The sequence below is a fragment of the Danio rerio genome, chromosome 7, assembly GCF_049306965.1.
Source record: "Danio rerio strain Tuebingen ecotype United States chromosome 7, GRCz12tu, whole genome shotgun sequence".
Taxonomy (NCBI): domain Eukaryota; kingdom Metazoa; phylum Chordata; class Actinopteri; order Cypriniformes; family Danionidae; genus Danio; species Danio rerio.
Window position 1 is genome coordinate 6,660,001 of NC_133182.1, and position 26,747 is coordinate 6,686,747.

The 26,747-nt window shown below is 38.8% G+C and overlaps 1 protein-coding gene across 16 annotated transcripts in view; it reads left to right on the forward strand.

Annotated features, from left to right (window-relative positions):
- pacs1 (phosphofurin acidic cluster sorting protein 1) overlaps positions 1-26,225 on the forward strand; it is a 112,940-nt gene extending 86,715 nt beyond the window's left edge. For 2 of the 16 annotated variants that reach the window (XR_012383055.1, XR_012383063.1), the window contains exons 14-25: positions 301-405; positions 512-618; positions 899-1,053; positions 3,330-3,440; positions 10,698-10,800; positions 13,486-13,528; positions 14,802-14,844; positions 14,944-15,082; positions 17,384-17,622; positions 20,159-20,278; positions 20,556-22,083; positions 22,745-26,225. Coding sequence is in view for 4 of the 16 variants with exons in the window: in XM_073908006.1 (XP_073764107.1) it covers positions 301-405; positions 512-618; positions 899-1,053; positions 3,330-3,440; positions 10,698-10,800; positions 13,486-13,528; positions 14,802-14,844; positions 14,944-15,082; positions 17,384-17,622; positions 20,159-20,278; positions 20,556-20,674 (1,284 nt within the window). In the remaining 12 variants the exon portion in view is untranslated. Of the gene's footprint in view, positions 1-300; positions 406-511; positions 619-898; positions 1,054-3,329; positions 3,441-10,697; positions 10,801-13,485; positions 13,529-14,801; positions 14,845-14,943; positions 15,083-17,383; positions 17,623-20,158; positions 20,279-20,555 lie in introns of all 16 variants that reach the window. The other 14 variants (XR_012383060.1, XR_012383065.1, XR_012383056.1 and 11 more) reach the window with 10 other exon arrangements.
- The last annotated feature ends 522 nt before the right edge of the window (positions 26,226-26,747 follow it).

Here is a 26,747-nt window from a genome sequence, read left to right on the forward strand (position 1 = left end):
AATGAACTCCCGAAAGTTTTGCAATGCAAAAATAGCGTTCGCTTAATAAAAATAAAATACAGCCATACTTCCCCCCCCTAGCACGTATTTGGCGGTCTCCAGAAACGTCCACGGGACTACGTTTTCAGAATGAGCCTGGGTTGTTTTTACTACTGCTCACTAGTTAAAAAGACTCCCAATTCAAACAAAACATTTACTCTGTGTGTGTGTGTGTGTGTGTGTGTGTGTGTGTGTGTGTGTGTGTGTGTGTGTGTGTGTGTGTGTGTGTGTGTGTGTGTGTGTGTGTATGGGTGTGTGCAGGTCCTCAGGAAGGCTGTCTATGATCAGCTGAATCAGATTCTGTTATCTGACGCTGCTCTTCCTGAAAGTCTCATCCTGATCAACGGCACAGACTGGCAGGGACAGGTAGCGCAGCTCATTCTTCTGATGGCTGCTCTTTATTGTTTTGATCAAAAGTGAAACCTCCTGACTGTGTTAACTCATTGTAAACCGTGTGTGTGTGTGTTTGCAGTATGTTGCGGAGCAGCTGCAGGTTCAGAAGCATCCTGTGGTCTGCACGTGTTCTGGTGCGGAGATTCAGGCCGTTCTCTCAGCGTTACTCACACGGATACAGAAATTGTAAGTCACACGAATGCAAATCAAAACAAATTTAACATTAAAAACATTTAAAAAGATAGTTCCCTTAAAAATACAATTCTAATTCAACAAAAGTCAAATGAGAAGACAAATCAAAATCATCCATCATTATTATTTATGCTGGCTTCGATGACTTTATAATGATTGAATGCTGTCAAACTTGAGATGAAACTGTTATAATGTAAATGTTGGAGCGCTGAACAACCGAGTGTGTGTGTGTGTGTGTGTGTGTGTGTGTGTGTGTGTGTGTGTGTGTGCGCAGCTGTAACTGTAACTCGTCGATGCCGCGGCCGGTGAAGGTGGCAGTGGTCGGGGGTCAGAGTTATCTGGGGTCAGTGCTGCAGTTCTTCGTCACTCAACTCGCCAATAAAACCTCCGACTGGCTCAATCACATCCGCTTCCTGGTCGTGCCTCTGGGTGAGAATTAAAACCAGTGATGATGTCACTAGAGCAGGGGTCACCAACCCTATTCCTGGAGATCTACCTTCCTGCAGATTTTAGTTGCAACCCTGACCAAACACACCTGTTTGTAATTATCAAGTGCTGCTTTAGGTACTATTAATTGGTTCAGGTGTGTTTGATCAGGGTTGGGACTGAATTCTGCTGGAAGGTAGCTCTCCAGGAACAGGGTTGGTTACCCCTGCACTAGAGGATTAAACTGATGGATGGATGCATGGGTAGATGGATGAATGGATGAGTAAATGACGGATGGATGAAATGATGACTTAGAAATGGATAACTGATGGATGGATAAATGGATGGACTGATGAATGATGGATGGATGTATGGATGGATGGATGGATGGATGCATGGATGGATGGATGGATGGATGGATGACTGAATGGATGGATGGATGAATGATTGGATCCCTTATAGATGGATGACTAATTGGATGGAAGGTGGGATGGATGGATGACTGGATGGATGAATGAATTTATGAATGGATGACTAATTGGATGGATGGATGGGTGGATGAATAAATGACTTATAGATGGATTACTGATGGATGGATAGATGACCGATGGATGGATGAATGGATGACTTATAGATAGATGAATGGGTGGATGACTGTTGGATAGATGGATTAATGGATGACTGATGGATGTATGGATGGATTAATGAATGGATGACCAATTGTATGGAGGATAGAAAGGTGGATGAATGAATGACTGATAGATGAAAGGATGACTAAGGGATGAATAGGTGACTGTTAGATCGATGAATAAATGACTGATGAATGACTGAATAAATGACTGATAGATGGATGGATAAATGGATGATTGATGGATTGATGGATGACTGTTAGAGGGATAGATGAATGAATCGCTGATAGATGGATGACTGATGGATGGATGACTGAAAAATGGATGACTGAAAAATGGATGGATGGTTGAATGAATGACTGATAGATGGATAGATGGATGACTGATGGATGTATGAATGAATGATTAATACATGGATGACTGATAGATGGGTGGGTGGATGAATGAATGACTGATACATGGGTAGATGGATGACTGATAGATGGATATATGGATGGATGGATGAATGAATGACTAATAGATGGATGGATGAATGAATCACTGATAGATGGATGGATGGATGGATGACTTGGATGGATAAATAAATGACTGATGGATGGATGACAGATAGATGGATCGATGAATAAATGACTGATAGATGGATGGATGAATGGATCACTGATAGAAGGATGGATAAATGAAAGACTGATAGATGGATGTATGACTGATAAATGGATGGATGGATGGATGACTGTTAGAGGGATGGATGAATGAATAGCTGATAGATGGATGACTGATGGATGGATGAATGGATGACTGATAAATGGATGGATGGTTGAATGAATGACTGATAGATGGATGGATGACTGATAGATGGATGGATGGATGAATGAATGACTAATACATGGATGACTGATAGATGGATGGATGGATGGATGGATGGATGGATGAATGAATGACTAATACATGGATGACTAATAGATGGATGGATTGATGGATGGATGGATGGATGGATGGATGAATGAATGACTAATACATGGATGACTGATAGATGGGTGGATGAATGAATGACTGATATGTGGGTAGATGGATGAATGATGGATGTATATATGGATGGATGGATGGATGAATGACTAATAGATGGATGGATGAATGAATCAATGACGGATAGATGAATGAATGAATGAATGAATGAATGAATGAATGAATGATAGATGGATGGATGAACATATGACTGACTGATAGATGGATGGCTGGATGACTGTTAGATGGATGTATGAATAAATGACTGATAGATGGATGACTGATGGATGGATGAATGGATGACTGATAGATGGATGGATGACTGGATCACTGATAGAAGGATGGATGAATGAAAGACTGATAGATGGATGGATGACTGATGGATGACTGTTAGATAGATGGAAGGATGGATTACTAATAGATGGATGGATGGTTGATTGACAGATATATGAATGGATGAATAGATGACTGATAGATGGATGACTGATGGTCGAATGGATGAATGGATGACTGTTAGATGGATGGACAGTTGATCAGTGGATAAATAGATAGACTGATAGATGAATGAATGAATATGTCATGTCTCTTCATTGTGTTGAAAGCTGTCTGTTTCTGTTTGTCTATGTTTTTATTTTTAAACTCGTTCAGGTTCTCATCCAGTTGCTAAGCACCTGGGTGCCCTTGACAACCGATACAGCGCAGCCTTTCTGGACGGAGCCTGGAGAGACCTGTTCAACCGCTCAGAGCCGCCACAGACAGGTAGAGAAAACACACACACACACACACACACACACACACACACACACACACACACACACACACACTATCTTTGTGGGACTTTCTATAGACAAAATGAGGTTTACACAGTACAGACTGTATACTGCGTCTTCTTCCCACAACTCTACCCCTAAACCAGGGGTGACCAACCCTGTTCCTGGAGATCTACCTTCCTGCAGATTTCAGTTGCAACCCGTATCAAACACACCTGCCTGTAATTATCAAATGCTGTTTAGGTCATTGAACCTAATTAATTGGTGCAGATGTGTTTACATACACACACAGTACATACAGTGTGTAAAGAAACTTGAAATAATGTGTTACTTTGTTTATGATTTTGAATTTATTTATTTTTTTATGTTGTGTTGTATTTTGTATACGGGTTGATTTGTTGAATGAATTAAATTGTTTGGAGATTTGAATTATGACGTCAAAATTGCGGAGCTTACCGGATGTATAAATTGCGTGTAGTAATGAATGAAAACAAAGTATGGAACGCTAGATGAAACACGGTAAAAGGGGCACAGGTATACGGTTGCTTCACGGATTCCTCCTCCATGAGTTATAGCTTCTGGTTTGAGGGAAAAATAAGGTAATTTGGTTTATTTGTTTAATGTTTAATTGTTGATGTTGGCTTAGTGTTAATTTTCGGGATTTATTTGTGTTTGTTGTTTGTTTATTTTCTCTCTAGTTCTTACGGTGATTAAATAATGTGAACAAATTCTTAGAAGTGTGACCAATAAATGAATCGTGAACATCAGTGGAAGGCTTAGTCATCTTTTATATAGGACGCTACACAATGACACTGAAACACTGGCCGATTTAGTGTTGGAGGTTTGATGGCTATGTTTGAGCAGCCTGGTGGCCAGTCTTCATTGATTGCACATTCCACTAGTAAGAGCCGAGTGTGAAGGTTTGATTAGCAGAGTAATCGCACGGTTTTGCTTAAAGTATTGCAATGCACACACCAATATGGGTGACATATCAGAGAGACGTTGGTGCACGTCTTGCTGGTGCATCTGTGATCAAAACAGCAGGGGCCTCATGTACGAAGACTTGCGTGGAAATCTTACTAAAACATTGCGTACGCACAAAGCTGTAAATGTGCGTACGCAGAAAAAAATTCAGATGTATGAAACACTGCGTACGCCGAGTCTCACGCATATTCTTTTGTACATCCGAATGAACGTGAAACTGAGCGCAACATGCACGAGCACAAAACCCCTCCCTGCCTCCTCCCACGTATGAATATGCTAATGACTATGCTAATGGAAAAACTCAACGAAAAAGCAAAGGCAAAATCAAGCAAGAAGAGAAACTTTGAACAGAATGTGAATTGGAGGTGCTCCTTTCGGAGGTAGACCGGAGAAAAGCAGTGTTATTTGCAAGTTTGTTCTCCGGAATTAACAACAAAAGAAAAAAAATAGAGTGGGAGAGTTTAGCTGATGCGGTTAACACAGTTGGGTCTGAACATCGCACTGAGTGCATTAAAAAAAAGAAATAGTGTGATTTATATGTGTAAAATGTTGCAGTACCCTTAGCAGTCTCAGTGGCGCAGCTCGTAAGACGCATGTCATCATGTATTGACACGTTCGAGTTTAAACTCGGCTCGAATCCAGCGTCTGATGAACTCTTTTGTCTTTTTTCCCCCGCTACATATCAGATTTTGCCAACTATTTATCACGAGAAAGACAAGTAGGAATCATCAATAAGTCTGTGCATCATATTTTATTTGCACATTTATTGAATGGAAATGTTTCACGCATGCAAATTCATCTTCAGATAGTGTCTTTATAGCAATGTGCGTGCGGTAGATCGCTCAGATTACATTGGGAAAACAGGCGACCGCTGCAAATTGTGCTTTAATGTTTAGCAGGTCAACTGTATGGTATGGAAACCTTAAATACCTGCTAGATGAACCCGTCTCATACAGCTGCCATTGCAAGGCTCAAACACTTTGTAGAGAAGAATTTAACACAACTGCCTCTAGGAGTCGCCAATGGAAATAAAACAGACACGCACAAAAAATGTGCGCACGCCAGCCAGAAAGCTGCCGTGAACCTGCGCACATTCCCACGTTCAGTTCATCGTTAGTAAATCCAAAAGTTTTTGTGCGTACGCAGCGTTGATACATGAGGCCCCAGGTCTTCGTGATGATCAAGAGCCTTGGTATCTAGGTTAATGTCAGCAAACCACCAAGAAGAAGAACCACATCCAACAAGAGGAACTGTGGACACAGTCTGAAAGGGATGTCCGAGTGCTAACCACGATTGTATTCAAAAACATGAAACCACAGCTGCCTGACTCACTGTAGAATCAAATGTGCAGCTCAGCTCTCCTGTTTCCACCAACACTGTTCATCAGGAGCTCAATATACATGGCCGGGCTGCTATAGCCAAACCTTTGGCCACTTGTGCCAATGCCAAACATCGGCTTCAATGGTTCCAGCAGTGAAAACCTTGGGCTGTGGGCAATGCAAAACACGTATTGTTCTCTGATGAGTCCACCTTCACTGACTTTCCCACATCCAGGAGAGTTATGGTGTGGAGAAGCCCTAAAGAAGCGTACCACCCAGACTGACGCCCAAGAGTGGTTTTGAGGCGTTGCGCTACGCTGTTTAAATAGCAAATGCATTAGCGCTCATATGTGCGCTCATAGGCGTTCTGGTCTAAAAAGGAAGGCGTTCTGAGGCGGACCGCTGGCGCATTGCTATTTTGAGAAACTATAATAGATTTTTCATTAGACCAAAACTAACCCGGTCAAAACTCCAGCGCAGACTTGTGCCTCGCTTACGCACAAGAGAGCATTAGGCAAATATCTTTACATATGAAAAATTTTAAATATTAAGGATATATATAGGATATAATAAGAATAGACATAGAATATAAATATAAAGGATTAAAATATTACAAAACATTTTATTTTCTAGCCTACATAAATATAAAAAACCACTGCTATTATGTCTTCTTCATCTCGGGAGGCTTTTTCAGTTCATTCATAACAATTTGCTTTTGTATAATGTTATTATTATTAGCAGTATTATTTATTATATCCATATTTATATTTGTTTTATTAAAAACAAGCTTAGATTTGTCCACCTGTCAGGTTTTAGACCATATGGGGCACAGCATGTGTTTTAGGATATAACTCAGGTTTTTGAGCACATTTTGTTATTATTGTTCATTTATTCGTTTGCTGGAAATTAGAACTGAATTTAGAAATAGTTTTGAAACGTATATTTGCGCTTAACAAACAAAATTAATTATTTATAGACTAATTGATGTCTGTGCGTAAAGGTTTCTCTATCCAAGAGCGAAAGTGATTCATTATCTCTCATTCTCACACAGTAACTGTCAACTGTTTGCTAGTGAAATGCTCATTTTTTCCACTTAGACTTACTTTGCGTCTTGTAAATAGCGAATGCGCTCTTGGCGCGATGCAGCTGGCTCTTAAAGGTAATGGGAGATGAGACTTTTTGGTTCAGTTGATTGGTTTATTCTCAAAACACACCTATAACTCATTAAGAAAATAAACTCAACCCTTTTAGACCATGCGCCACTGCGCAAGGCAGATTTCCCGTGACTCAAAAACGCAAAAACGTGTCCTGACACGCCCTGAAAGTGTTTGCGCCTTGCGTTTTGCGCATGGACCGTCAAAATAGAGCCCATACTCAGTATGCTTACTTTTTTCCATGAGCTGAGCTACCACTTCTGAGGATCAATAATTGTGTTTACCCTCGGTGTACTCGCTTGTTTTTCTAATAAAACTTCCCTAATTCATGTGTATTCACGTCCCTTTAGGCTGTCTACCAAATGCTTTTTTACTCGCATCTTAATTTGTTGCAATTGGTGCATTTTTGTTTAAATTGCACCCTGACGACCGCAGCAACTGTAAGAAAATTTGGTGAGTTTTTCGAAGACCCCGACAAGTCAACTGAATGATGTCTCGCTGAAACGTTTAGGGGAATTTATGAAACAGCATGGGCGACGCTTTAGCCCTTCTATATTTCTGTTCAGCCCCCTTAAAATTTTTACATTTTTAAAGTTTTGCGATTTAGCTCATGAACTGTACACTACTATATGGTGGCTTGAGTCCCCTTTAAATTTGATATGAAAACGGCGGCAGACTTCCGCTGCTCCGTTTTCAGCTCGTTTTTCATTTAATCAACAAACCACTATATATATATATATGTATATATATATATATATATATATATATATATATATATATATATATATATATATATATGTATGTATGTATGTATGTATGTATGTATATATGTATATATGTATGTATGTATGTATGTATGTATGTATATATGTATATATGTATATATGTATGTATGTATGTATGTATATATATCCCCAGAAGGATCTAATCCTGTTCTGCCCTAAAATGAAAATCCTAAAATCGCCCCTGTAAACAGTAGTTCACATTTGTCTTAATCGTGCCTACCACTACAGGAAATGACACTATATATAACACTAAAAACGATGAGGCAAAGACTACTCATAAATCATGTTACAATTTGTCATTTAAAAGGGTAACTACCAGTATATATAGCGACAACAGAAGTAAGTCTCCTAATAGCTTGGTTTAAAACAAGCATGTGCGAATGTGACAATCAAAAATAATGGCTGATCGATATTTAAAGGAACCTATTAAATGTAAAGTACAGTATGTAAAGCTGTCTTTTTATGTATGCACAGGCCCTATTGAGTTAACTTAAATAAAAGTTAACTAAATTGTTGTAACTATCTTGATTGACTCTTTTTTTTTTTTTCAATATTAAAATGATTTAATAAGCTACATACTGTATACATACAGCCAATCTCAGAGTCTGCTGCAGGGCACTATTAGCTGAAAATTAATCATTAAATAGGATTAGACTATTAGCATCTCCCTTCAAAATGAACAAATTTGTTTTTGTTTTTTTTTCCCTTTTAAATGGATAGTTCACCCCAAAAAAATTAAAATGGTCATCATCATCAAAATAAAAAAATAAAAAAATAAATTTTAAATAAGCAAACAAAAAAAATTATGTGTAAATATATATATATATATATATATATATATATATATATATATATATATATATATATATATATATATATATATATATATATATATATATATATATATATATATATATATATATATATATAGCTAAAAAAAACAAAGAAACATTGAATTCTTTGCCTACTTTCATTTAAAATTTGAGTCGGGTGTAATAGTACACCACTTTTTTTTTTCTTTACACCACTGGTGGCGTGGCCACTATTCTGCAAGAAGAATGGCTCAAAATCTCTCTGGCCACTGTGCAAGACCTGTATCTGTAATTCCCAAGATTAACTCATAGTATAATGGTCGCAAAAGGAGTCTCGACGCCATATTACAATCCCGTTTTTTCCAGGATTCTCCCGTATTTTACAGTTATATCCCGATATCTGCCCGTAAAGGTATTTTCCCATATTTCTCCCATATTTTCAGTCTTTCTCTGAAGGCTGACAAATAAACATTAACCACCCGGTACCGGGTCCGTGACGTCATCGACTTTCGCTTTAAGATTTAAAGGGCTAGCATTGCACCAGACCCCTGTAAGTGGTTTCGTTTGAAAGTGTAGAATCTACATTTTATGCACATATGCATCACTTTGGTTTTTATTTTACTGTACAAAAGTTATTTACACTTAAATACACAGTATTTTAGATACCCGAGCTGGGTATTGAACATTGGTTCATTTTCACATTTTTCATATGACACATGTACAAGTTATAGCTCAAATGAAAGCTCTTGCCGGTGCTCATACGCTTCTAGCATTCTTTTTACAGAGTTATATTCACATATCAAACAGTTGTCGAATGAATCTCTGTGTTTCCATGGCGCATAAGTGAAAACAATACATTTATGATCAATAAGCAGCCCCAGATAGCACAGACAGCTGTCATCTCTTACCTTATGCTGTGTGCTTCAGGGCCATTCTCCTCTGTTTTTGAGGTGATGTGCATTACTAATCCTTTTATATGTCTGACGTGCTCCAAACACAGTGAATTATGTTTGATCAATCAAAAGAATAGTGAAATATGAAAACAATGATCGCTCCCTGTGGCTTGTACCGCACCTCTCATCAGTTGGAATGCAATAACTTTTGCATAGATTATGGTGGAGACATTTTTCTTTTTTCTATGATTACAGACATGTGCAGGAACCACCAAAATAAATTACAGCACGCTAGACCACACAGAACCTAAAAGGTGCACCTTCAAATTTGAGTTTATAAAAAAAAAATACAAAAAGCTCCTCTTTTTTAGGTGTTTATTATAACACAGATGACATATACAGATATTTTAAACACTTTCAATAGTGTTTTATGAAAATTCAAAGGGTTTTCTTTAAAATGATACCAAATTTTTGCATTTACACGTCTGCATGTGGATTTGGGAAGCTTTTAAATTTGGGTAGGCAAAATCCAGGCGGAAATCCCCAAATAGCAGCAGAGTGGTTAAAGAGCCGATCCTCCCTATACACAACCCATACTGCCGAACCACCAGGGGCGCCCCTTGCTCTTAAACATGAGTCTGTTCTGTGCTTTCGCTTTGTTTAGGCATGAAAACACTTTGGCTGCGTCCGAAACCGCCTACTACTCAGTAGGTACTGCATTTGAATTTAAATATACTACTCGGCCGTTAGAAAAGTGCGCTCTATACAGTATGAATGTGAGCAGTATGAATGGAATTCGCACATACTACATCCGCCATTTTGTCATGATGACATACCTGCGTCAGTTGCGTCACTTTAAGCCTGGTTTATACTTCTGCGTCAAGTGACCGGCGTAACCCACGGCGCATGCAATGCGCGTAGCTGTGCTGTGTCTGTTGGTCTGCATTAATGCTTCCGAATCCCTTATTTTGGTGGGTATATCCCTTAATTTAACATCCCAATGTTGACAGGTATGCCATACTAATGAATTGTCCTCAACTATTGTGGTTTGATTTTCATTGTCTAACCACTGTACATGCATACATTACATACATACACACAGACACACACACACACACACACACACACCTTTAATAGTTCTAATTAATACTGCATGAAGTGATTGTGTTTAGCTGATGTCTGTTTGTGCCTGTGCCTGTGTGTGTGTGTGTGTGTGTGTGTGTGTGTGTGTGTGTGTGTGTGTGTGTGTGTGTGTGTGTGTGTGTGTGTGTGTGTGTGTGTGTGTGTGTGCGTGTGTAGATTCAGTGGACGTGGCTGCTCGTGTGGCTCAGTTCATCAGCGGAGCGGCTCTCACACACCAGCTGCCCATCGCCGAAGCCATGCTGACCTGCAAACACAGAACGTACGTCACTCTCCGAGCTGCACAAAACACACCAACACACACCAGTCCATGCTCAAAACACAACACACTCCGAGCTGCACAAAACACACCAACACACACCAGTCCATGCTCAAAACACAACACACTCCGAGCTGCACGAAACACACCAGCACACACCAGTCCATGATCAAAACACAATACACTCTGAACTGCACAAAACACACCAACACACACCAGTCCATGCTCAAAACACAATACACTCTGAACTGCACAAAACACACCAACACACACCAGTCCATGCTCAAAACACAATACACTCTGAACTGCACAAAACACACCAACACACACCAGTCCATGCTCAAAACACAATACACTCTGAACTGCACGAAACACACCAACACACACCAGTCCATGCTCAAAACACAATACACTCTGAGCTGCACAAAACACACCAACACACACCAGTCCATGCTCAAAACACAATACACTCTGAGCTGCACAAAACACACCAACACACACCAGTCCATGCTCAAAACACAATACACTCTGAACTGCACGAAACACACCAACACACACCAGTCCATGCTCAAAACACAATACACTCTGAACTGCACAAAACACACCAACACACACCAGTCCATGATCAAAACACAATACACTCTGAGCTGCACAAAACACACCAACACACACCAGTCCATGCTCAAAACACAATACACTCTGAGCTGCACGAAACACACCAACACACACCAGTCCGTGCTCAAAACACAATACACTCTGAACTGCACAAAACACACCAACACACACCAGTCCATGATCAAAACACAATACACTCTGAGCTGCACAAAACACACCAACACACACCAGTCCATGATCAAAACACAATACACTCTGAGCTGCACAAAACACACCAACACACACCAGTCCATGATCAAAACACAATACACTCTGAGCTGCACAAAACACACCAACACACACCAGTCCATGCTCAAAACACAATACACTCTGAACTGCACAAAACACACCAACACACACCAGTCCATGCTCAAAACACAATACACTCTGAACTGCACAAAACACACCAACACACACCAGTCCATGCTCAAAACACAATACACTCTGAACTGCACAAAACACACCAACACACACCAGTCCATGCTCTAAACACAATACACTCTGAGCTGCACAAAACACACCAACACACACCAGTTCATGCTCTAAACACAATACACTCTGAGCTGCACGAAACCCCAACACACACCAGTCCATGATCAAAACACAATACACTCTGAGCTGCACAAAACACACCAACACACACCAGTCCATGCTCAAAACACAATACACTCTGAGCTGCACAAAACACACCAACACACACCAGTCCATGCTCAAAACACAATACACTCTGAACTGCATGAAACACCAACACACACCAGTCCATGCTCAAAACACAATACACTCTGAGCTGCACAAAACACACCAACACACACCAGTCCATGCTCAAAACACAATACACTCTGAGCTGCACAAAACACACCAACACACACCAGTCCATGCTCAAAACACAATACACTCTGAACTGCACAAAACACACCAACACACACCAGTCCATGCTCAAAACACAATACACTCTGAACTGCACAAAACACACCAACACACACCAGTCCATGCTCAAAACACAATACACTCTGAGCTGCACAAAACACACCAACACACACCAGTCCATGCTCAAAACACAATACACTCTGAACTGCACAAAACACACCAACACACACCAGTCCATGCTCAAAACACAATACACTCTGAACTGCACAAAACACACCAACACACACCAGTCCATGCTCAAAACACAATACACTCTGAACTGCATGAAACACCAACACACACCAGTCCATGCTCAAAACACAATACACTCTGAACTGCACAAAACACACCAACACACACCAGTCCATGCTCTAAACACAATACACTCTGAGCTGCACAAAACACACCAACACACACCAGTTCATGCTCTAAACACAATACACTCTGAGCTGCACGAAACCCCAACACACACCAGTCCATGATCAAAACACAATACACTCTGAGCTGCACAAAACACACCAACACACACCAGTCCATGCTCAAAACACAATACACTCTGAGCTGCATGAAACACCAACACACACCAGTCCATGCTCTAAACACAATACACTCTGAGCTGCACAAAACACACCAACACACACCAGTCCATGCTCAAAACACAATACACTCTGAGCTGCATGAAACACCAACACACACCAGTCCATGCTCTAAACACAATACACTCTGAGCTGCACAAAACACACCAACACACACCAGTCCATGCTCAAAACACAATACACTCTGAGCTGCATGAAACACCAACACACACCAGTCCATGCTCTAAACACAATACACTCTGAGCTGCACAAAACACACCAACACACACCAGTCCATGCTCAAAACACAATACACTCTGAGCTGCACAAAACACACCAACACACACCAGTCCATGCTCAAAACACAATACACTCTGAGCTGCACAAAACACACCAACACACACCAGTCCATGCTCAAAACACAATACACTCTGAACTGCACAAAACACACCAACACACACCAGTCCATGCTCAAAACACAACACACTCTGAGCTGCACGAAACACCAACACACACCAGTCCGTCAAATCACATCTTTAATATCTTCTTGCAGGAGGGATGAAGACTCCTACCAGAAATTCATCCCGTTCATCGGGGTGAGTAGAAAACTGATCAAAATTCGCAGCAACTATTCAACAGCACAATGTCAGGCGTTGTTAGAAGGGATACAGCTGTCAGAACTTAACAAGAAATATTTCTTCAATTACCAATTAACTGTATTTTATTAACAACTAGCCCTGCCCTAACGCTATACCCAACCATCACAGTACTGTAAAAATAGCAATTATACAGACTATTATTCATATTACTTATTAAATTACCCTTTAAATTGTATTTTATAAATGTCTACCCCAGCCCAATCCTCACAATAATGTAAAAAAGTAGTAATTAAACAGACTATTATTCATATTACTTATTAAATTACCCATTAAATTGTATTTTATTCATGTCTACCCCAGACCAATGCTCACATTAATGTAAAAACAGTAATTATACAGAGTATTATTCATATTATTAATCAAATTACCCATTAAATTGTATTTTATTCATGTCTATGTCTACCCAATGCTCACATTAATGTAACAAAGTAGCCATTACCCATTACTATTATTCATATTACTTATTAAATTACCCATTAAATTACATTTCATAAACATCTACCCCAACATCAATCCTCACATTAATGTAAAACTGTAATTATACAGAGTATTAATCCTATTATTAATCAAATTACCCATTAAATTGTATTTTATTCATGTCTACCCCAGACCAATGCTCACATTAATGTAAAAACAGTAATTATACAGAGTATTATTCATATTATTAATCAAATTACCCATTAAACTGTATTTTATAAATGTCTACCCCAGCCCAATCCTCACAATAATGTAACAAGTAGCAATTATACAGAGCATTATTGATATTATTTATTACATTACCCATTAAACTGTATTTTATTAATGTCTACCACTAAACACAACCCTAACAGTAATCTTTGTACATTGTCATAGAAATGATGCTATATTGATGCGAGTATCCACAGCTGTATCATTTCTAGAGTTAATCACAAATGTCACCCAACGCATCATATTTTAGATCATTTATCATAATACATTAAATGTATAAAAATATTGTGTATTTGAGGGGGTTTTGCCCTTGGACTTTTTTTGCATTTCATTACTATATTTTATGTCATTTAAATGTGTTTTATTTCATATGTTTTTCTAACGATTACGATTTTTCTCAATTTTTTCTTATAGAAAATATGAATATAAAAGATATTCTGTATCTCTGAGGAGTGTACTCATTTATGCAGAGAACTTTAAATAAGTATGTGTGTTCATTTAATAAATTCTTGTCATCCCTCAGGTGGTAAAGGTGGGCTTGATTGAGCCGGGTCAGTCTTCAGCAGGTGTGTGCTGTGTATTTGCATGAGCCGATTTAATAATGCTGCATGTCTTTTCTTCTGACTCTGGCACACGCACAAAGGCTCACTGCTCCTGTTTCGTAGGCGACGCAGAAGAGGGCATGGCTGTGAGTTTGGCTGTCCCCTCCACATCTCCGCCCTCTCACGGCTCACCAGCCAGTCTTAAAGAGACAGCGACGCCGCCCTCATCCCCGTCCATCGGCGGTGGTCTGGCTGTGCAGGGGTGAGTGACTTTCCTCACGCACGCTCCTGCATTACTGAGGGAATTTGAAGATCACAAGGTTTCACGAATGACTCCGTAATCCCTGCTGGAGAAAGCAGGTCATGCAAAACAAAGCCGGTCATGCTGATTTGAGCTGGTTTTGGCTGATTGAAAATGGTCTACCAGCTTGCCAACTGGCTGGAGGTCCAAAAGAAACCATGTTAAACCATCTTAGACCCGTGGAAAGGATGTAAAACCGGTTCATATCTTAAGAAGCCAAGCAAAATCTGTAGGAGCCATGTAAAAACAGATCAGACCATTAAAAGTCGTGTAAAACCCTTACAATCAATTAATAGTCATTTAAAACCAGCTTGGATCATTAGAAGCCATGTAAATCCATTAAAAGCCATATAAAACCAATCAATGCTATTTAAAACCAGCTCAGACCATGTAAAGCCATTAGAAGCCATGTAAAACCACTACAAATCATTTAAAACCAGTAGAAGCCAAGTAAAACCAGTTAAAGCAATATAAAGCCATTAGAAGCCATTTAAACTCAGTATAAGTCATGTAAAACCAGCTTAAACCATTAGAATCCATGTAAAACCAGTAGAAGCTGTGTGAAATCAGTGGAAAACCAGTAAAAGCAATGTATACTTATTAGACGACATGTAAAACTAGCTTGGGCCAGTAGAAGTCATGTAAAACCAGCTCTGACAATGTAAAGACGTAATTTAAAGCCCTTGGAAGCCACGTAAAATCTTTACAAAGCATTTAAAGCCAGTAGAAGCCATGTAAAACCAGCTCAAACCATTAGAATCCATATAAAACTAGACCGATAGAAGCCATGTGAAATCTGTGGAAGCCATGTAAAACCAGATTAACCCATTAGAAGCCTTGTAAAACCAGTCGGATCCATTTAAAGCCATTAGAAGCCATGTTAAACAAGCTAAGACCAGTAGAAAGCATGTAAAACCATTGGAAGCCATGTAAAACCAGCTCAGACCAGACCAGTAGAAACCATGTAAAACCAGCTCAGACCAGTAGAAGCCATGTAAAACCATTAGAAGCCATGTAAATCCAATCAATGCTATTTAAAACCAGCTCAGACAATGTAAAGCCATTAGAAGCCGTGTAAAACCACTACAAATCATTTAAAACCAGTAGAAGCCATGTAAAACCAGTTAAAGCAGTACAAAAGCCATTAGAAGCCATTAAAAACCAGTAGAAATCATGTAAAACCAGCTCAAACCATTAGAATCCATGTAAAACCAGTAGAAGCTGTGTAAAATCAGTGGAAAACCAGTAAAAGCAATTTAAACTTATTAGACGACATGTAAAACTAACTTGGGCTGGTAGAAGTCATGTAAAACCAGCTCTGACAATGTAAAGACGTAATGTAAAGCCCTTGCAAGCCACGTAAAATCATTACAAAGGATTTAAAGCCAGTGTAAGCCATGTGAAACCCGATCAACCCATTAAAAGCCTTTTAAAACCAGTCGGATCCATTTTAAGCCATGTAAAACCAGCTCAGACCAGTAGAAGCCATGTAAAGCCATTAGAAGCCATGGAAACCTTGTAGAAGCCATGTAAAACCATTACAAGCCTTTTAAAAACAGTAAAGGCATGTAAAACCAGCTCAGACCATTAGAATGTAAAACCAGTAGAAGCCATGTAAAACCATTAGAAGCCATGTAAAAACATTAGAAGCCATGTAAAAACCAACTCAGACCAGTAGAAGCCATGTAAAACCAGCTCAGACTATTAAAACGTAAAACCAGTAGAAGCCATGTAAAACCATTAGAAGCCATGTAAAAACCTACTCAGACCAGTAAAAGCCACGTAAAACCAGCTCAGACCGTTAGAAGCCATGCAAAACTATTTTGGATTAGAGCCATCTTAAATCTTTGGAGCCATGTAAAACCAGTTAAAGCCATGTAAATTTATCTTGGACCAGTAGAAGCCGTTTAAAACCATTACAACCCGTTTAAAGGCAATGGGAGCCATGCAAAACCAGTTCTGATCATTATAATTCATGTAAAATTAGTTTGGACCATAAGAAGCCATGAAAACCATTACATCACAAGCGGTGTACAGTACATCATTACAAACCATTTAAAACCAGTAGGAGCCAACTAAAACCAGTTTGGCCATTAGAATCAATCTAAAATTTCTGGAAGCCATGTAAAACCAGTAAAAGCCACATGTAAGACCAGTAGAAGTGAGGTAAAACCAGCTCAGATTATTAGAAGGCACGCAAATGTGTTAAATGTCTCTGTAATGTGTTTTCTGTGTGTGTGTGTGTGTGTGTGTGTGTTCCAGCAGCCCCAGCATGTCTCACGCAGTGGACGCCATCGGTCTGCAGGTTGACTACTGGCTGGCGTCTCTGGCAGAGAAGCGGCGTGAGGGCGAGCGCAGGGACACCGGCTGTAAAAACACTCTGAAGAGCGCCTTCTGGTCTCTACAGGTCAGCCGGCTGCCAGGAGGAGTCGCCAGCGACACACAGCCACACGTCAACACTATGGCCATGACGGTGGTCACCAAAGAGAAGAACAAGAAGGGTGAGCCGACTCTCGTTCACTGACCTCTGTGCCGTTAAATATAATTCTCCAACAAAGATTGATGTTGGTCGAAAGCGAATAATGTTGCACTATTGTGATTCTTTTTAATTACAATGGGCCGTTCACACAGAATGTTTTTCCTCTCTAATGCACTTGAAAAGATCATAAACTCTCACACGCAGCACAGCTCATCACTGTCAGTTCCACAGCAGTGGACCAATCAGAAGAGCTTGGAGGCGGGGCAACCATTTTGAACTTCTGTTTATAGTAGAAAATTGGCATGACAACTGTTTAATTGACCGTCATATCATGACGTAGGAGGCGCTCTTTGTGGTTTGTCCGGGTATCCTGAGTCGCAACACATTGGTTTCCTTCTTTTAATGGGTCCGGGCTTCGTTATTACATTACCTACATGATATTGTATCTCATGGATTTTGACAGTGCACTTTTTTAAAACCCATTCCTGAGTACTGCGCCTTGTGTTCACCAGAACTCCGGCCCCCCATTTTTGATATGTCCATAATAGTCACTAGACGCAACCCTTTTTGCTGATTGTCAGTGTTGCCAGTGCTGACCTCCTCCAAGCTGGGATCAAACCGGCGACTCTCCGTATGGGAGTCAGTTGCTCTAACAAGGAGGCTAAAGACCATGGCCTCTAGCGTCTGTCGCTAGAACACCTTTAGAGGTCAGAGTGAGGTTTACCTGCAGAGCACTTCGCTAGCTGACCTCCGCCACACTCACCCCCCTAATTCTCACTCCCTTCCGGGTCACGGCACCAGTTTACCCTTACCCGCCCTACACCACCCAACCCCTTCCGAGCTGGGATTGAACCAGCGACTCTCCGCATGGGTGTCAGTTACTCTAACAAGGATATTAAAGACCATGGAGCCGAGCATCTGTTGTTATAGCACCTTTAGAGGTCAGAGGAGTGAGGTTTACCTGCATAGCACTTTACTAGCTGACCTCCACCACACTCACCCCCCTAATTCTCACTCCCATCCAGGTCACGGCACCAATGTAACTCCGCCGGCCATACACCACCCAATTCTCTTCGAGCTAGGATCAAACCAGCGACTCTCTGCATGGGAGTCAGTTGCTCTAACAAGGAGGCTAAAGAAAATAGCCCCTTGCGTCTGTCACTAGCGCACCTTTAAAGGTCAGAGGAGTGAGGTTTACCTGCATAGCACTTTGCTAGCTGACCTCCGCTACACTCACCCCCCTAATCCTCGCTCCCATCTGGGTCACGGCACCAATGTACCCTTACCGGTCTTACACCACCCAACCCCTTCCGAGCTGGGATCGAACCAGCGAATCTCCGCATGGTAGTTAGTTACTCTAACAAGGATATTAAAGACCATGGAGCCTAGCTTCTGTTGTTATAGCACCTTTAGAGGTCAGAGGAGTGAGGTTTACCTGCGCAGCACTTTACTAGCTGTCCTCTGCTACACTTTTTTTTCCTAGTTTCGCCTGAAAGACCTGCTCTGAAAGACCACCCCAGTAAACAACTTAAAGCTGATCTAAAGACAATGTAAAGTCAACAGAAGTACATGTTGCTTATTACACACACAGGGATGCGCAGCAACACCGAAATATTTTTAAATATGATAAAATAAGGGAGGAAAATATAAAAGATTATTAATGTCTATATAAATTTAATAGCCTACCTCCTCCGCACCTTTACACCTCAGGTGGCCTTGGTGGAATCCCGTTGGTTGGTTTGTTCACTTTAATCTCGCACACAAACAGATTAATTTCCTTGTTGTGGTGTTGGGGTTGTCGCAAACGAAAGAGAAGTGTAGGGGCGGGTGGGTATGGGGGTTTCGGGGGGAATGGTTGTTGTGGACGAAAGTGGGAGCGAGGGGATCACGGATGGTTGTTGCCGGTTTGATTGGGTCCTGCAATCTTCGTTTAGCCGATAGAGCTTGCGCTGTGCGGAGCTCTTAATAAGGGACCGTTGGAAAAGTGCTAATTTATTTTTTATTTATTTATTTTTTATGCTCCGCCCTGCGTGTTTTATTTAAAACACTACTAATTTTCTCTTAAATGAGCACAAACAGTTACTAAAGTAGTCGGATGCTTCAATATAGATCTGTGCATTCTTACATTAACACCTGTTATCAAACAAAACACAATGAGAGATTCAAACACAATGAGAGATTCATCGTAATGTCGAGCCAAAAAAAAGAAAAAGACAGCTCTAAAACATAACCAGCTTTGTCTTTTTGTAGGAAACACACTTTAGATATTTTTAGGATAAGAGGTTTTTGAGTTATTGCCGTCTATCGTACTGGTTTTGATTTACCGCAATGTAAATATTGCTTCAGCTATGTAACGTTGCGCAACCCACCTTTGTTCACTGTGCGACCCACTAGTGGGTCGCGACCCACAGTTTGAAAACCACTGCTTTAGACAATGCGCCCGGTGCACAGATTGTTTTACCTTAAAATTGCAAAGACCATGCTTTAGACCATGTGCATAGATCGCTAAAATAGATCCCATTGAGACAGAAATCAGTACACTGCTCTCCTTTTTGCAGTTCCAACTATTTTCCTGGGGAAGAAGCCTAAAGAGAAGGAGATGGACTGTAAGAGTCAGGTGATCGAGGGCATCAGTCGGCTCATCTGTTCGGCCAAACAGCAGCAGACCATCCTGAAAGGTACATTACAGCCAGAAATCTACCACAATGTCAGCTAAACCAGTGTTTCCCAACCCTGTTCCTGGAGGCGCACCAAAAGTCTTCCCTTATCTGACCCATTAACTTCAGGTTTTGGAGTCTCTTCTTATGTTCTGATGGATTGATTCAGGTGTGTTTGATTAGGGAGAGGTTGTAAATGTGTACTGTTGGTGTGCCTTCAGAAACAGGGTTGGGAAACACTGAGTTAAGCAACTGAACAGTACAGCAGAAAATAACTGTATTCCTCGTTTTTTTCTAGTCACTATTGATGGAGGAGAGTGGAACGACGTGAAGTTCTTCCAGTTAGCCGCGCAGTGGCCAACTCACGTCAAGTATCTGCCAGTGGGATTATTCGGCTACAGCAAACCGGCCTCTTAGAACCGCCCACTTTCCCAACCCCGCCTCTTCAACCTCCAAGCCGACGCCCCATCGCACACCGTTCCCGCCACTCAAAGAATGCTGGCCAATCAGAGAAGAGACAGGACTCTCTCCTGTGACAGACGGTCTGCTGGGAGGGTGGAGTTGAAGACGTCCCATAGACTTTTATCAGCGCTAGTCACTTTTATTTATCAAAGGTCCCAGAGCCACTTATGGGGGCCAAGCACAAATTTGGATACACCACCCGTCAGTCATCAGCCTGACTATTTAACAGCATGACACTGCTTAATGAGTCACCTCGAATATGATCCGTAACATCGCTAATGTCTTTCGTCATTGGCCGCATAACCAGCATAAACAAGAAATGCAGCCAAAATCTACCATGGTAACTGTGTTTGCCAAAAAATTTATTTATTTAAAGAGACAGTACACCCAATAATCAAAGTTATGTCATGCTTTACACTTGAGTGACTCAAAGGAAGATATGCATTACTTCACTGGAAGGGGTGTTCATAAGACTGTCGTGACACATTAATAATCATGACATGACACACAGCATGAATATGAATGAGATTTATGCATGCTTATGTCACCTGTCTTTAAGTGTCAGTTATTACATTTTAAATGCAAAGGTGACTTCATTTTAAATGTATTTGTTATGACATCTTGACAAAACCAAGACAACATGATCTGTCATAAACATGTCATAAACATGACAGTCACAAGGCCAATACAATTATCATTAATATAAACATTTGACACTTTTTTACATTTTAATGACAAATTCCATAGTTTATGATAGGTTTATAACAACTTATAATGTCCTAATGTCAAGTTGTCATAACAGCTACAATAACTGGTTATGATATATTTATGTCAAGTTGTCGTAACAAAGACATCTCAAACAATGTCATCTTTGTATTTGAAATGACTTAACTGAGCTTATGACACTTAATGACAGTTGTCATAAGCAAACATAAAATGTCATTTATACTCATGATGTGTCATGTCATGATTAAAAGGTCTCATGACAGTCCTATGAACACCGACTTCAAGTAAAGTGTTGCCAGATATGGTTTCCGAAAGTGTATCTGGTAACACTTGACTAAAAGAGGTGTTCATAAGACTGTCATGACACATTTATAATCATGACATGACACACGGCATAAATATGAATGAGATTTATGCATGCTTATGTCATCTGTCTTTAAGTGTCAGTTATGACATTTTAAATGCAAATGTGACTTTGTTTGAAATGTCTTTATGACAACTTGACATAACAAAGACAAAATGACTTGTCATAAACCTGTCATAAACATGACTGTCACAATGCCATTATAATTGTCATGAATATAAACATAAATATACATACATTTATTTACATCTTAATGACAAATTCCATAGTTGAGGTCAAGAAAATAATTAATGGCACATATAAAAATCATGACACAATTATAACGGTCTAATGACAGGTTTATGACAGGTTATGATGTCTTAATGTCAAGTGGTCAAAACACATACAGACAGGTTTGGATGTGTTTATGTCAGGTTGTCATAACAAAGACATCTCAAACAATGTCCTCTTTCTATTTGAATTGACATTACTGAGCTTATGACTCTTTATGACAGTTGTCATAAGCAAACATAAAATGTCATTCATGTTCATGATATTTCATGATCACAAGCTTGTCATGACAATGTTATGAACACCGCCTTCAAGTAAAGTGCTGCCAGATATGGTTTCCGAAAGTAGATCTGGTAACACTTTACAAAAAGGGGTGTTTATAAGACTGTCGTGACACATTTATAATCATGACTTGACACGCAGCATTAATATGAATGAGATTTTATGCATGCTTTTGACAACTGTCTTTAAGTTTCAGTTGTGTCATTTTGAATGGAAAGATGACTTTGCTTGAAATGTTTTTATGACAGCTTGACATTAATTAGCAAGACAACATGACTGTCATAAACATGTCATAACCATGACTGTCACAAGGCCATTATAACTGTCAGGAATATAAACATATTACATTTATTTACATTTTAATAACAAATTCCATAGTTGAGGTCAAGAAAATAATTAATGGCACACATAAAAGTCATGGCACAATTATAAAGGTCTAACGACAATCATGTTTATGACAGGGTTATGACAGGTTATGATGTCTTAATGTAAAATGGTCAAAACAAATACAGACAGGTTTGGATGTATTTGTCAAGTTGTCATAACAAAGACATCTCAAACAATGTCCTCTTTCTATTTGAATTGACATAACTGAGCTTATGACTCTTTATGACAGTTGTCATAAGCAACCATAAAATGTCATTCATGTTCATGATATGTCATGATCACAAGCTTGTCATGACAATGTTATGAACACCGCCTTCAAGTAAAGTGTTGCCAGATATGGTTTCCGAAAGTATATCTGGTGACACTTTACAAGAAGAGGTGTTCATAAGACTGTCGTGACACATTTATAATCATTACTTGACATGCAGCATTAATATGAATGAGATTTTATGCATGCTTTTGACAACTGTCTTTAAGTTTCAGTTGTGTCATTTAAATGCAAAGATGACATTGCTTGAAATGTTTTTATGACAGCTTGACATTAATTAGCTAGACTAATGACTGTCATAAACATGTCATAACCATGTCCGTCACAAGGCCATTATAACCGTCATGAATATAATTATGACATTTATCTACATTTTAATGACAAATTCCATAGTTGAGGTCAAGAAAATAATTAATGGCACATAAAAATCATGACACAATTATAAAGGTCTAATGACAATCATGTTTATGACAGGGTTATGACAGGTTATGATGTCTTAATGTAAAATGGTCAAAACAAATACAGACAGGTTTGGATGTATTTGTCAAGTTGTCATAACAAAGACATCTCAAACAATGTCCTCTTTCTATTTGAATTGACATAACTGAGCTTATGACTCTTTATGACAGTTGTCATAAGCAACCATAAAATGTCATTCATGTTCATGATATGTCATGATCATAAGCTTGTCATGACAGTGCTATGAACACCGCCTTCAAGTAAAGTGTTGCTAGATATGGTTTTTGAAAGTTTATCTGGTGACACTTTACAAGAAGGGGTGTTCATAAGACTGTCATGACACATTTATAATCATGACTTGACACACAGCATTAATATGAATGAGATTTTAAGCATGCTTTTGACAACTGTCTTTAAGTTTCAGTTGTGTCATTTAAATGCAAAGATGACATTGCTTGAAATGTCTTTATGACTGCTTCACTTTAATTAGCGAGACAACATGACTGTCATAAACATGTCATAACCATGACTGTCACAAGGCCATTATAACTGTCATGAATATAAACATATGACATTTATCTACATTTTAATGACAAATTCCATAGTAGTTGAGATCAAGAAAAATATTAATGACACATAAAAGTCATGACACAATTATAAAGGTCTAATTATAATAATGTTTATGACTGATTTATGACAACTCATGATGTCTTAATGTCAAGTTGTCATAACAACTACAAAGACGGGTTATGATATATTTATGTCAAGTTTTAAAAAAGTAATCTCAAACATTGTCATCTTTTGTATTTAAAACGACATAACTGGGTAATAACACTTAATGACAGTTGTCATAAGCAAACATAAAATTTCATACATATTCATGATGTGTGATCATGAACTTATCATGACAGTCTTATGAACACGGCCTTGAAGCAAAGTGTTGCCAGATATGGTTTCCAAAAGTATATCTAGTAACACTTGACTAGCAGGGGTGTTCATAAGATTGTCATGAAACCTTTATAATCATGACATAAACAACTCTTTATTGTTGAACAGAAGAGTTAATGTTCATTTTTGGGTGAACTGTCCCTTTAAATGAAATGATAACAAATGAATACGGAAGCTTTCAGAGAAGTGGTGGATTCTATAATTACCATGGTCATTTTTTGTAAACAATGTTTTCGTCCCATTTGAGGAAACTAAAAGCACCAGTTAATATTCTAAAACTATAAAAGCTCACCTTTTTTATAAAATGGGCGGAGTTACATGCCAATGCCATACCCATTATTGGAGGCGGGGCTATAAGATGCCCATCAGCCGACTGTAACAAAAAAATAATCAGCTTTTGTTTTGTCCCTCTCCCATTCCTCTAAATGCATTGTTGACCTGCATGTCTTAAACTACATCACCCATAATGCACCAAGTAAACAAGCGTAATATTAACACTAGTTCACCTGCGCACATGCTGGCATTTTATTTACAGAAAGCTGAAATCAAATACTAGTTCGCATTAATATGAAGGTAGTCTCTGTCCACTAGAATAATTTCAGATTTCGTGTCATAGTCGTTTTACACTCAGTATGCTTTTACGTGTCCGTTTATCATTTGTTTTTTAAAAGTGTCCTTTTAGCTTATGTAGCTCATCTAAATGTTTTTATTTAGTTTTTGTAAAACCATCTCCAAAGATCTCTGGCCAATCAGAATGTAAACATTACAGGATAAAGGAGTCGCCTTCGAAACATGAAGATTTAATGACAGAAAACAAATCAGCACAAGGCCTGACGTTGATATTGGATAAATACCGAGGAGGATGTAGTTGTATTGCTTCTGTTGATTCTCGCGTGCATCTTTACATATGGAAACTGAATTAGGGCTTCATGTTCGTCAAATGCTATGCACTTAAAATGTCTTCATATCTTCATCCAAAGCACAAGAAAATGCCCGATTAAAACACACGATTCATGCGTAATGCCTGTATGCGTCTCAAAAAATGATTTTCTTACTTAATATCTTTGTTTTATTTATTATTTTTCAGCGCAAATCTAAATTTTCTTAAACCAGTCATATCAACAAACTGTAGAGAGCAATTAGTTGACCGAACTTGTAAAAAGTGAGTAAACCCGTTGCTTTTAAAGCGCTTGGTTGACTTTACTTAATAAAAGTGCGTAAACTTGTTGATTTAAAAGCGATTAGTTGACTTTACTCAATAGAAATGAGTAAACTTGTTGGTTTTACAGCGATAAGTTGACTCTACTTATTAAAAATGAGTAAACTGATTGATTTAAAATCAATTAGTTGACTTAATAAAAGTGAGTAAACCCATTGCTTTTAAAGCGATTAGTTTACTTCATAAAAAATTAATCTGTTAGTTTAAAAGCGATTAGTTGACTTTACTTAATAAAAGTGAGTAAAATTGTTGATTTTAAAGCAATTAGTTGACTTTACTTAATAAAAATGAATAAACGCATTGCTGTTAAAGCGATTTGTTTACTTCATAAAAAAAGAGTAACCCCATTGGTTTTAAAGTGATTAGTTGACTTTACTTAATAAAAGTGGGTAAACTTGTTGATTTTAAAGCGATTAGTTGACTTTACTCAATAAAAGTGAGTAAACTTGGTGCTTTCTAAAGGGATTAGTAGACTACTTGATAAGTGAGTACACCTGTTGCTTTTAAAGCGATTAGTTGACTTTACTTAATACAAGTAAGTGAACTCCTTGGTTTTAAAGCGATTATTTGGGTATAAAAGTGACTAAACGTGTTGCTTTTAAATCGATTAGTCGACTCAGTTAATAAAGTGAGTAAACCTGTTGGCTTTAAATCGATTAGTTGACTTTACTTAATTAGTTGACTTTACTCAATAGAAATGAGTAAACTTGTTGGTTTTACAGTGATTAGTTGACTCTACTTATTAAAAATGAGTAAACTGATTAATTTAAAATCAATTAGTTGACTTAATAAAAGTGAGTAAACCCATTGCTTTTAAAGCGATTAGTTTACTTCATAAAAAATAAACCTGTTAGTTTAAAAGCGATTAGTTAACTTTACTTAATAAAAGTAAGTAAAATTGTTGATTTTAAAGCGATTAGTTGACTTTACTTAATAAAAGTGAGTAAACTTTTTCGTTTTAAAGTGATTAGTTTACTTAATAAAAGTGCGTAAAATTGTTGATTTCAAAGCGATTAGTTGACTTTACTTAATAAAAGTGAATAAACCCATTGCTGTTAAAGCGATTCGTTTACTTCATAAAAAAAAAGAGTAACCCCATTGGTTT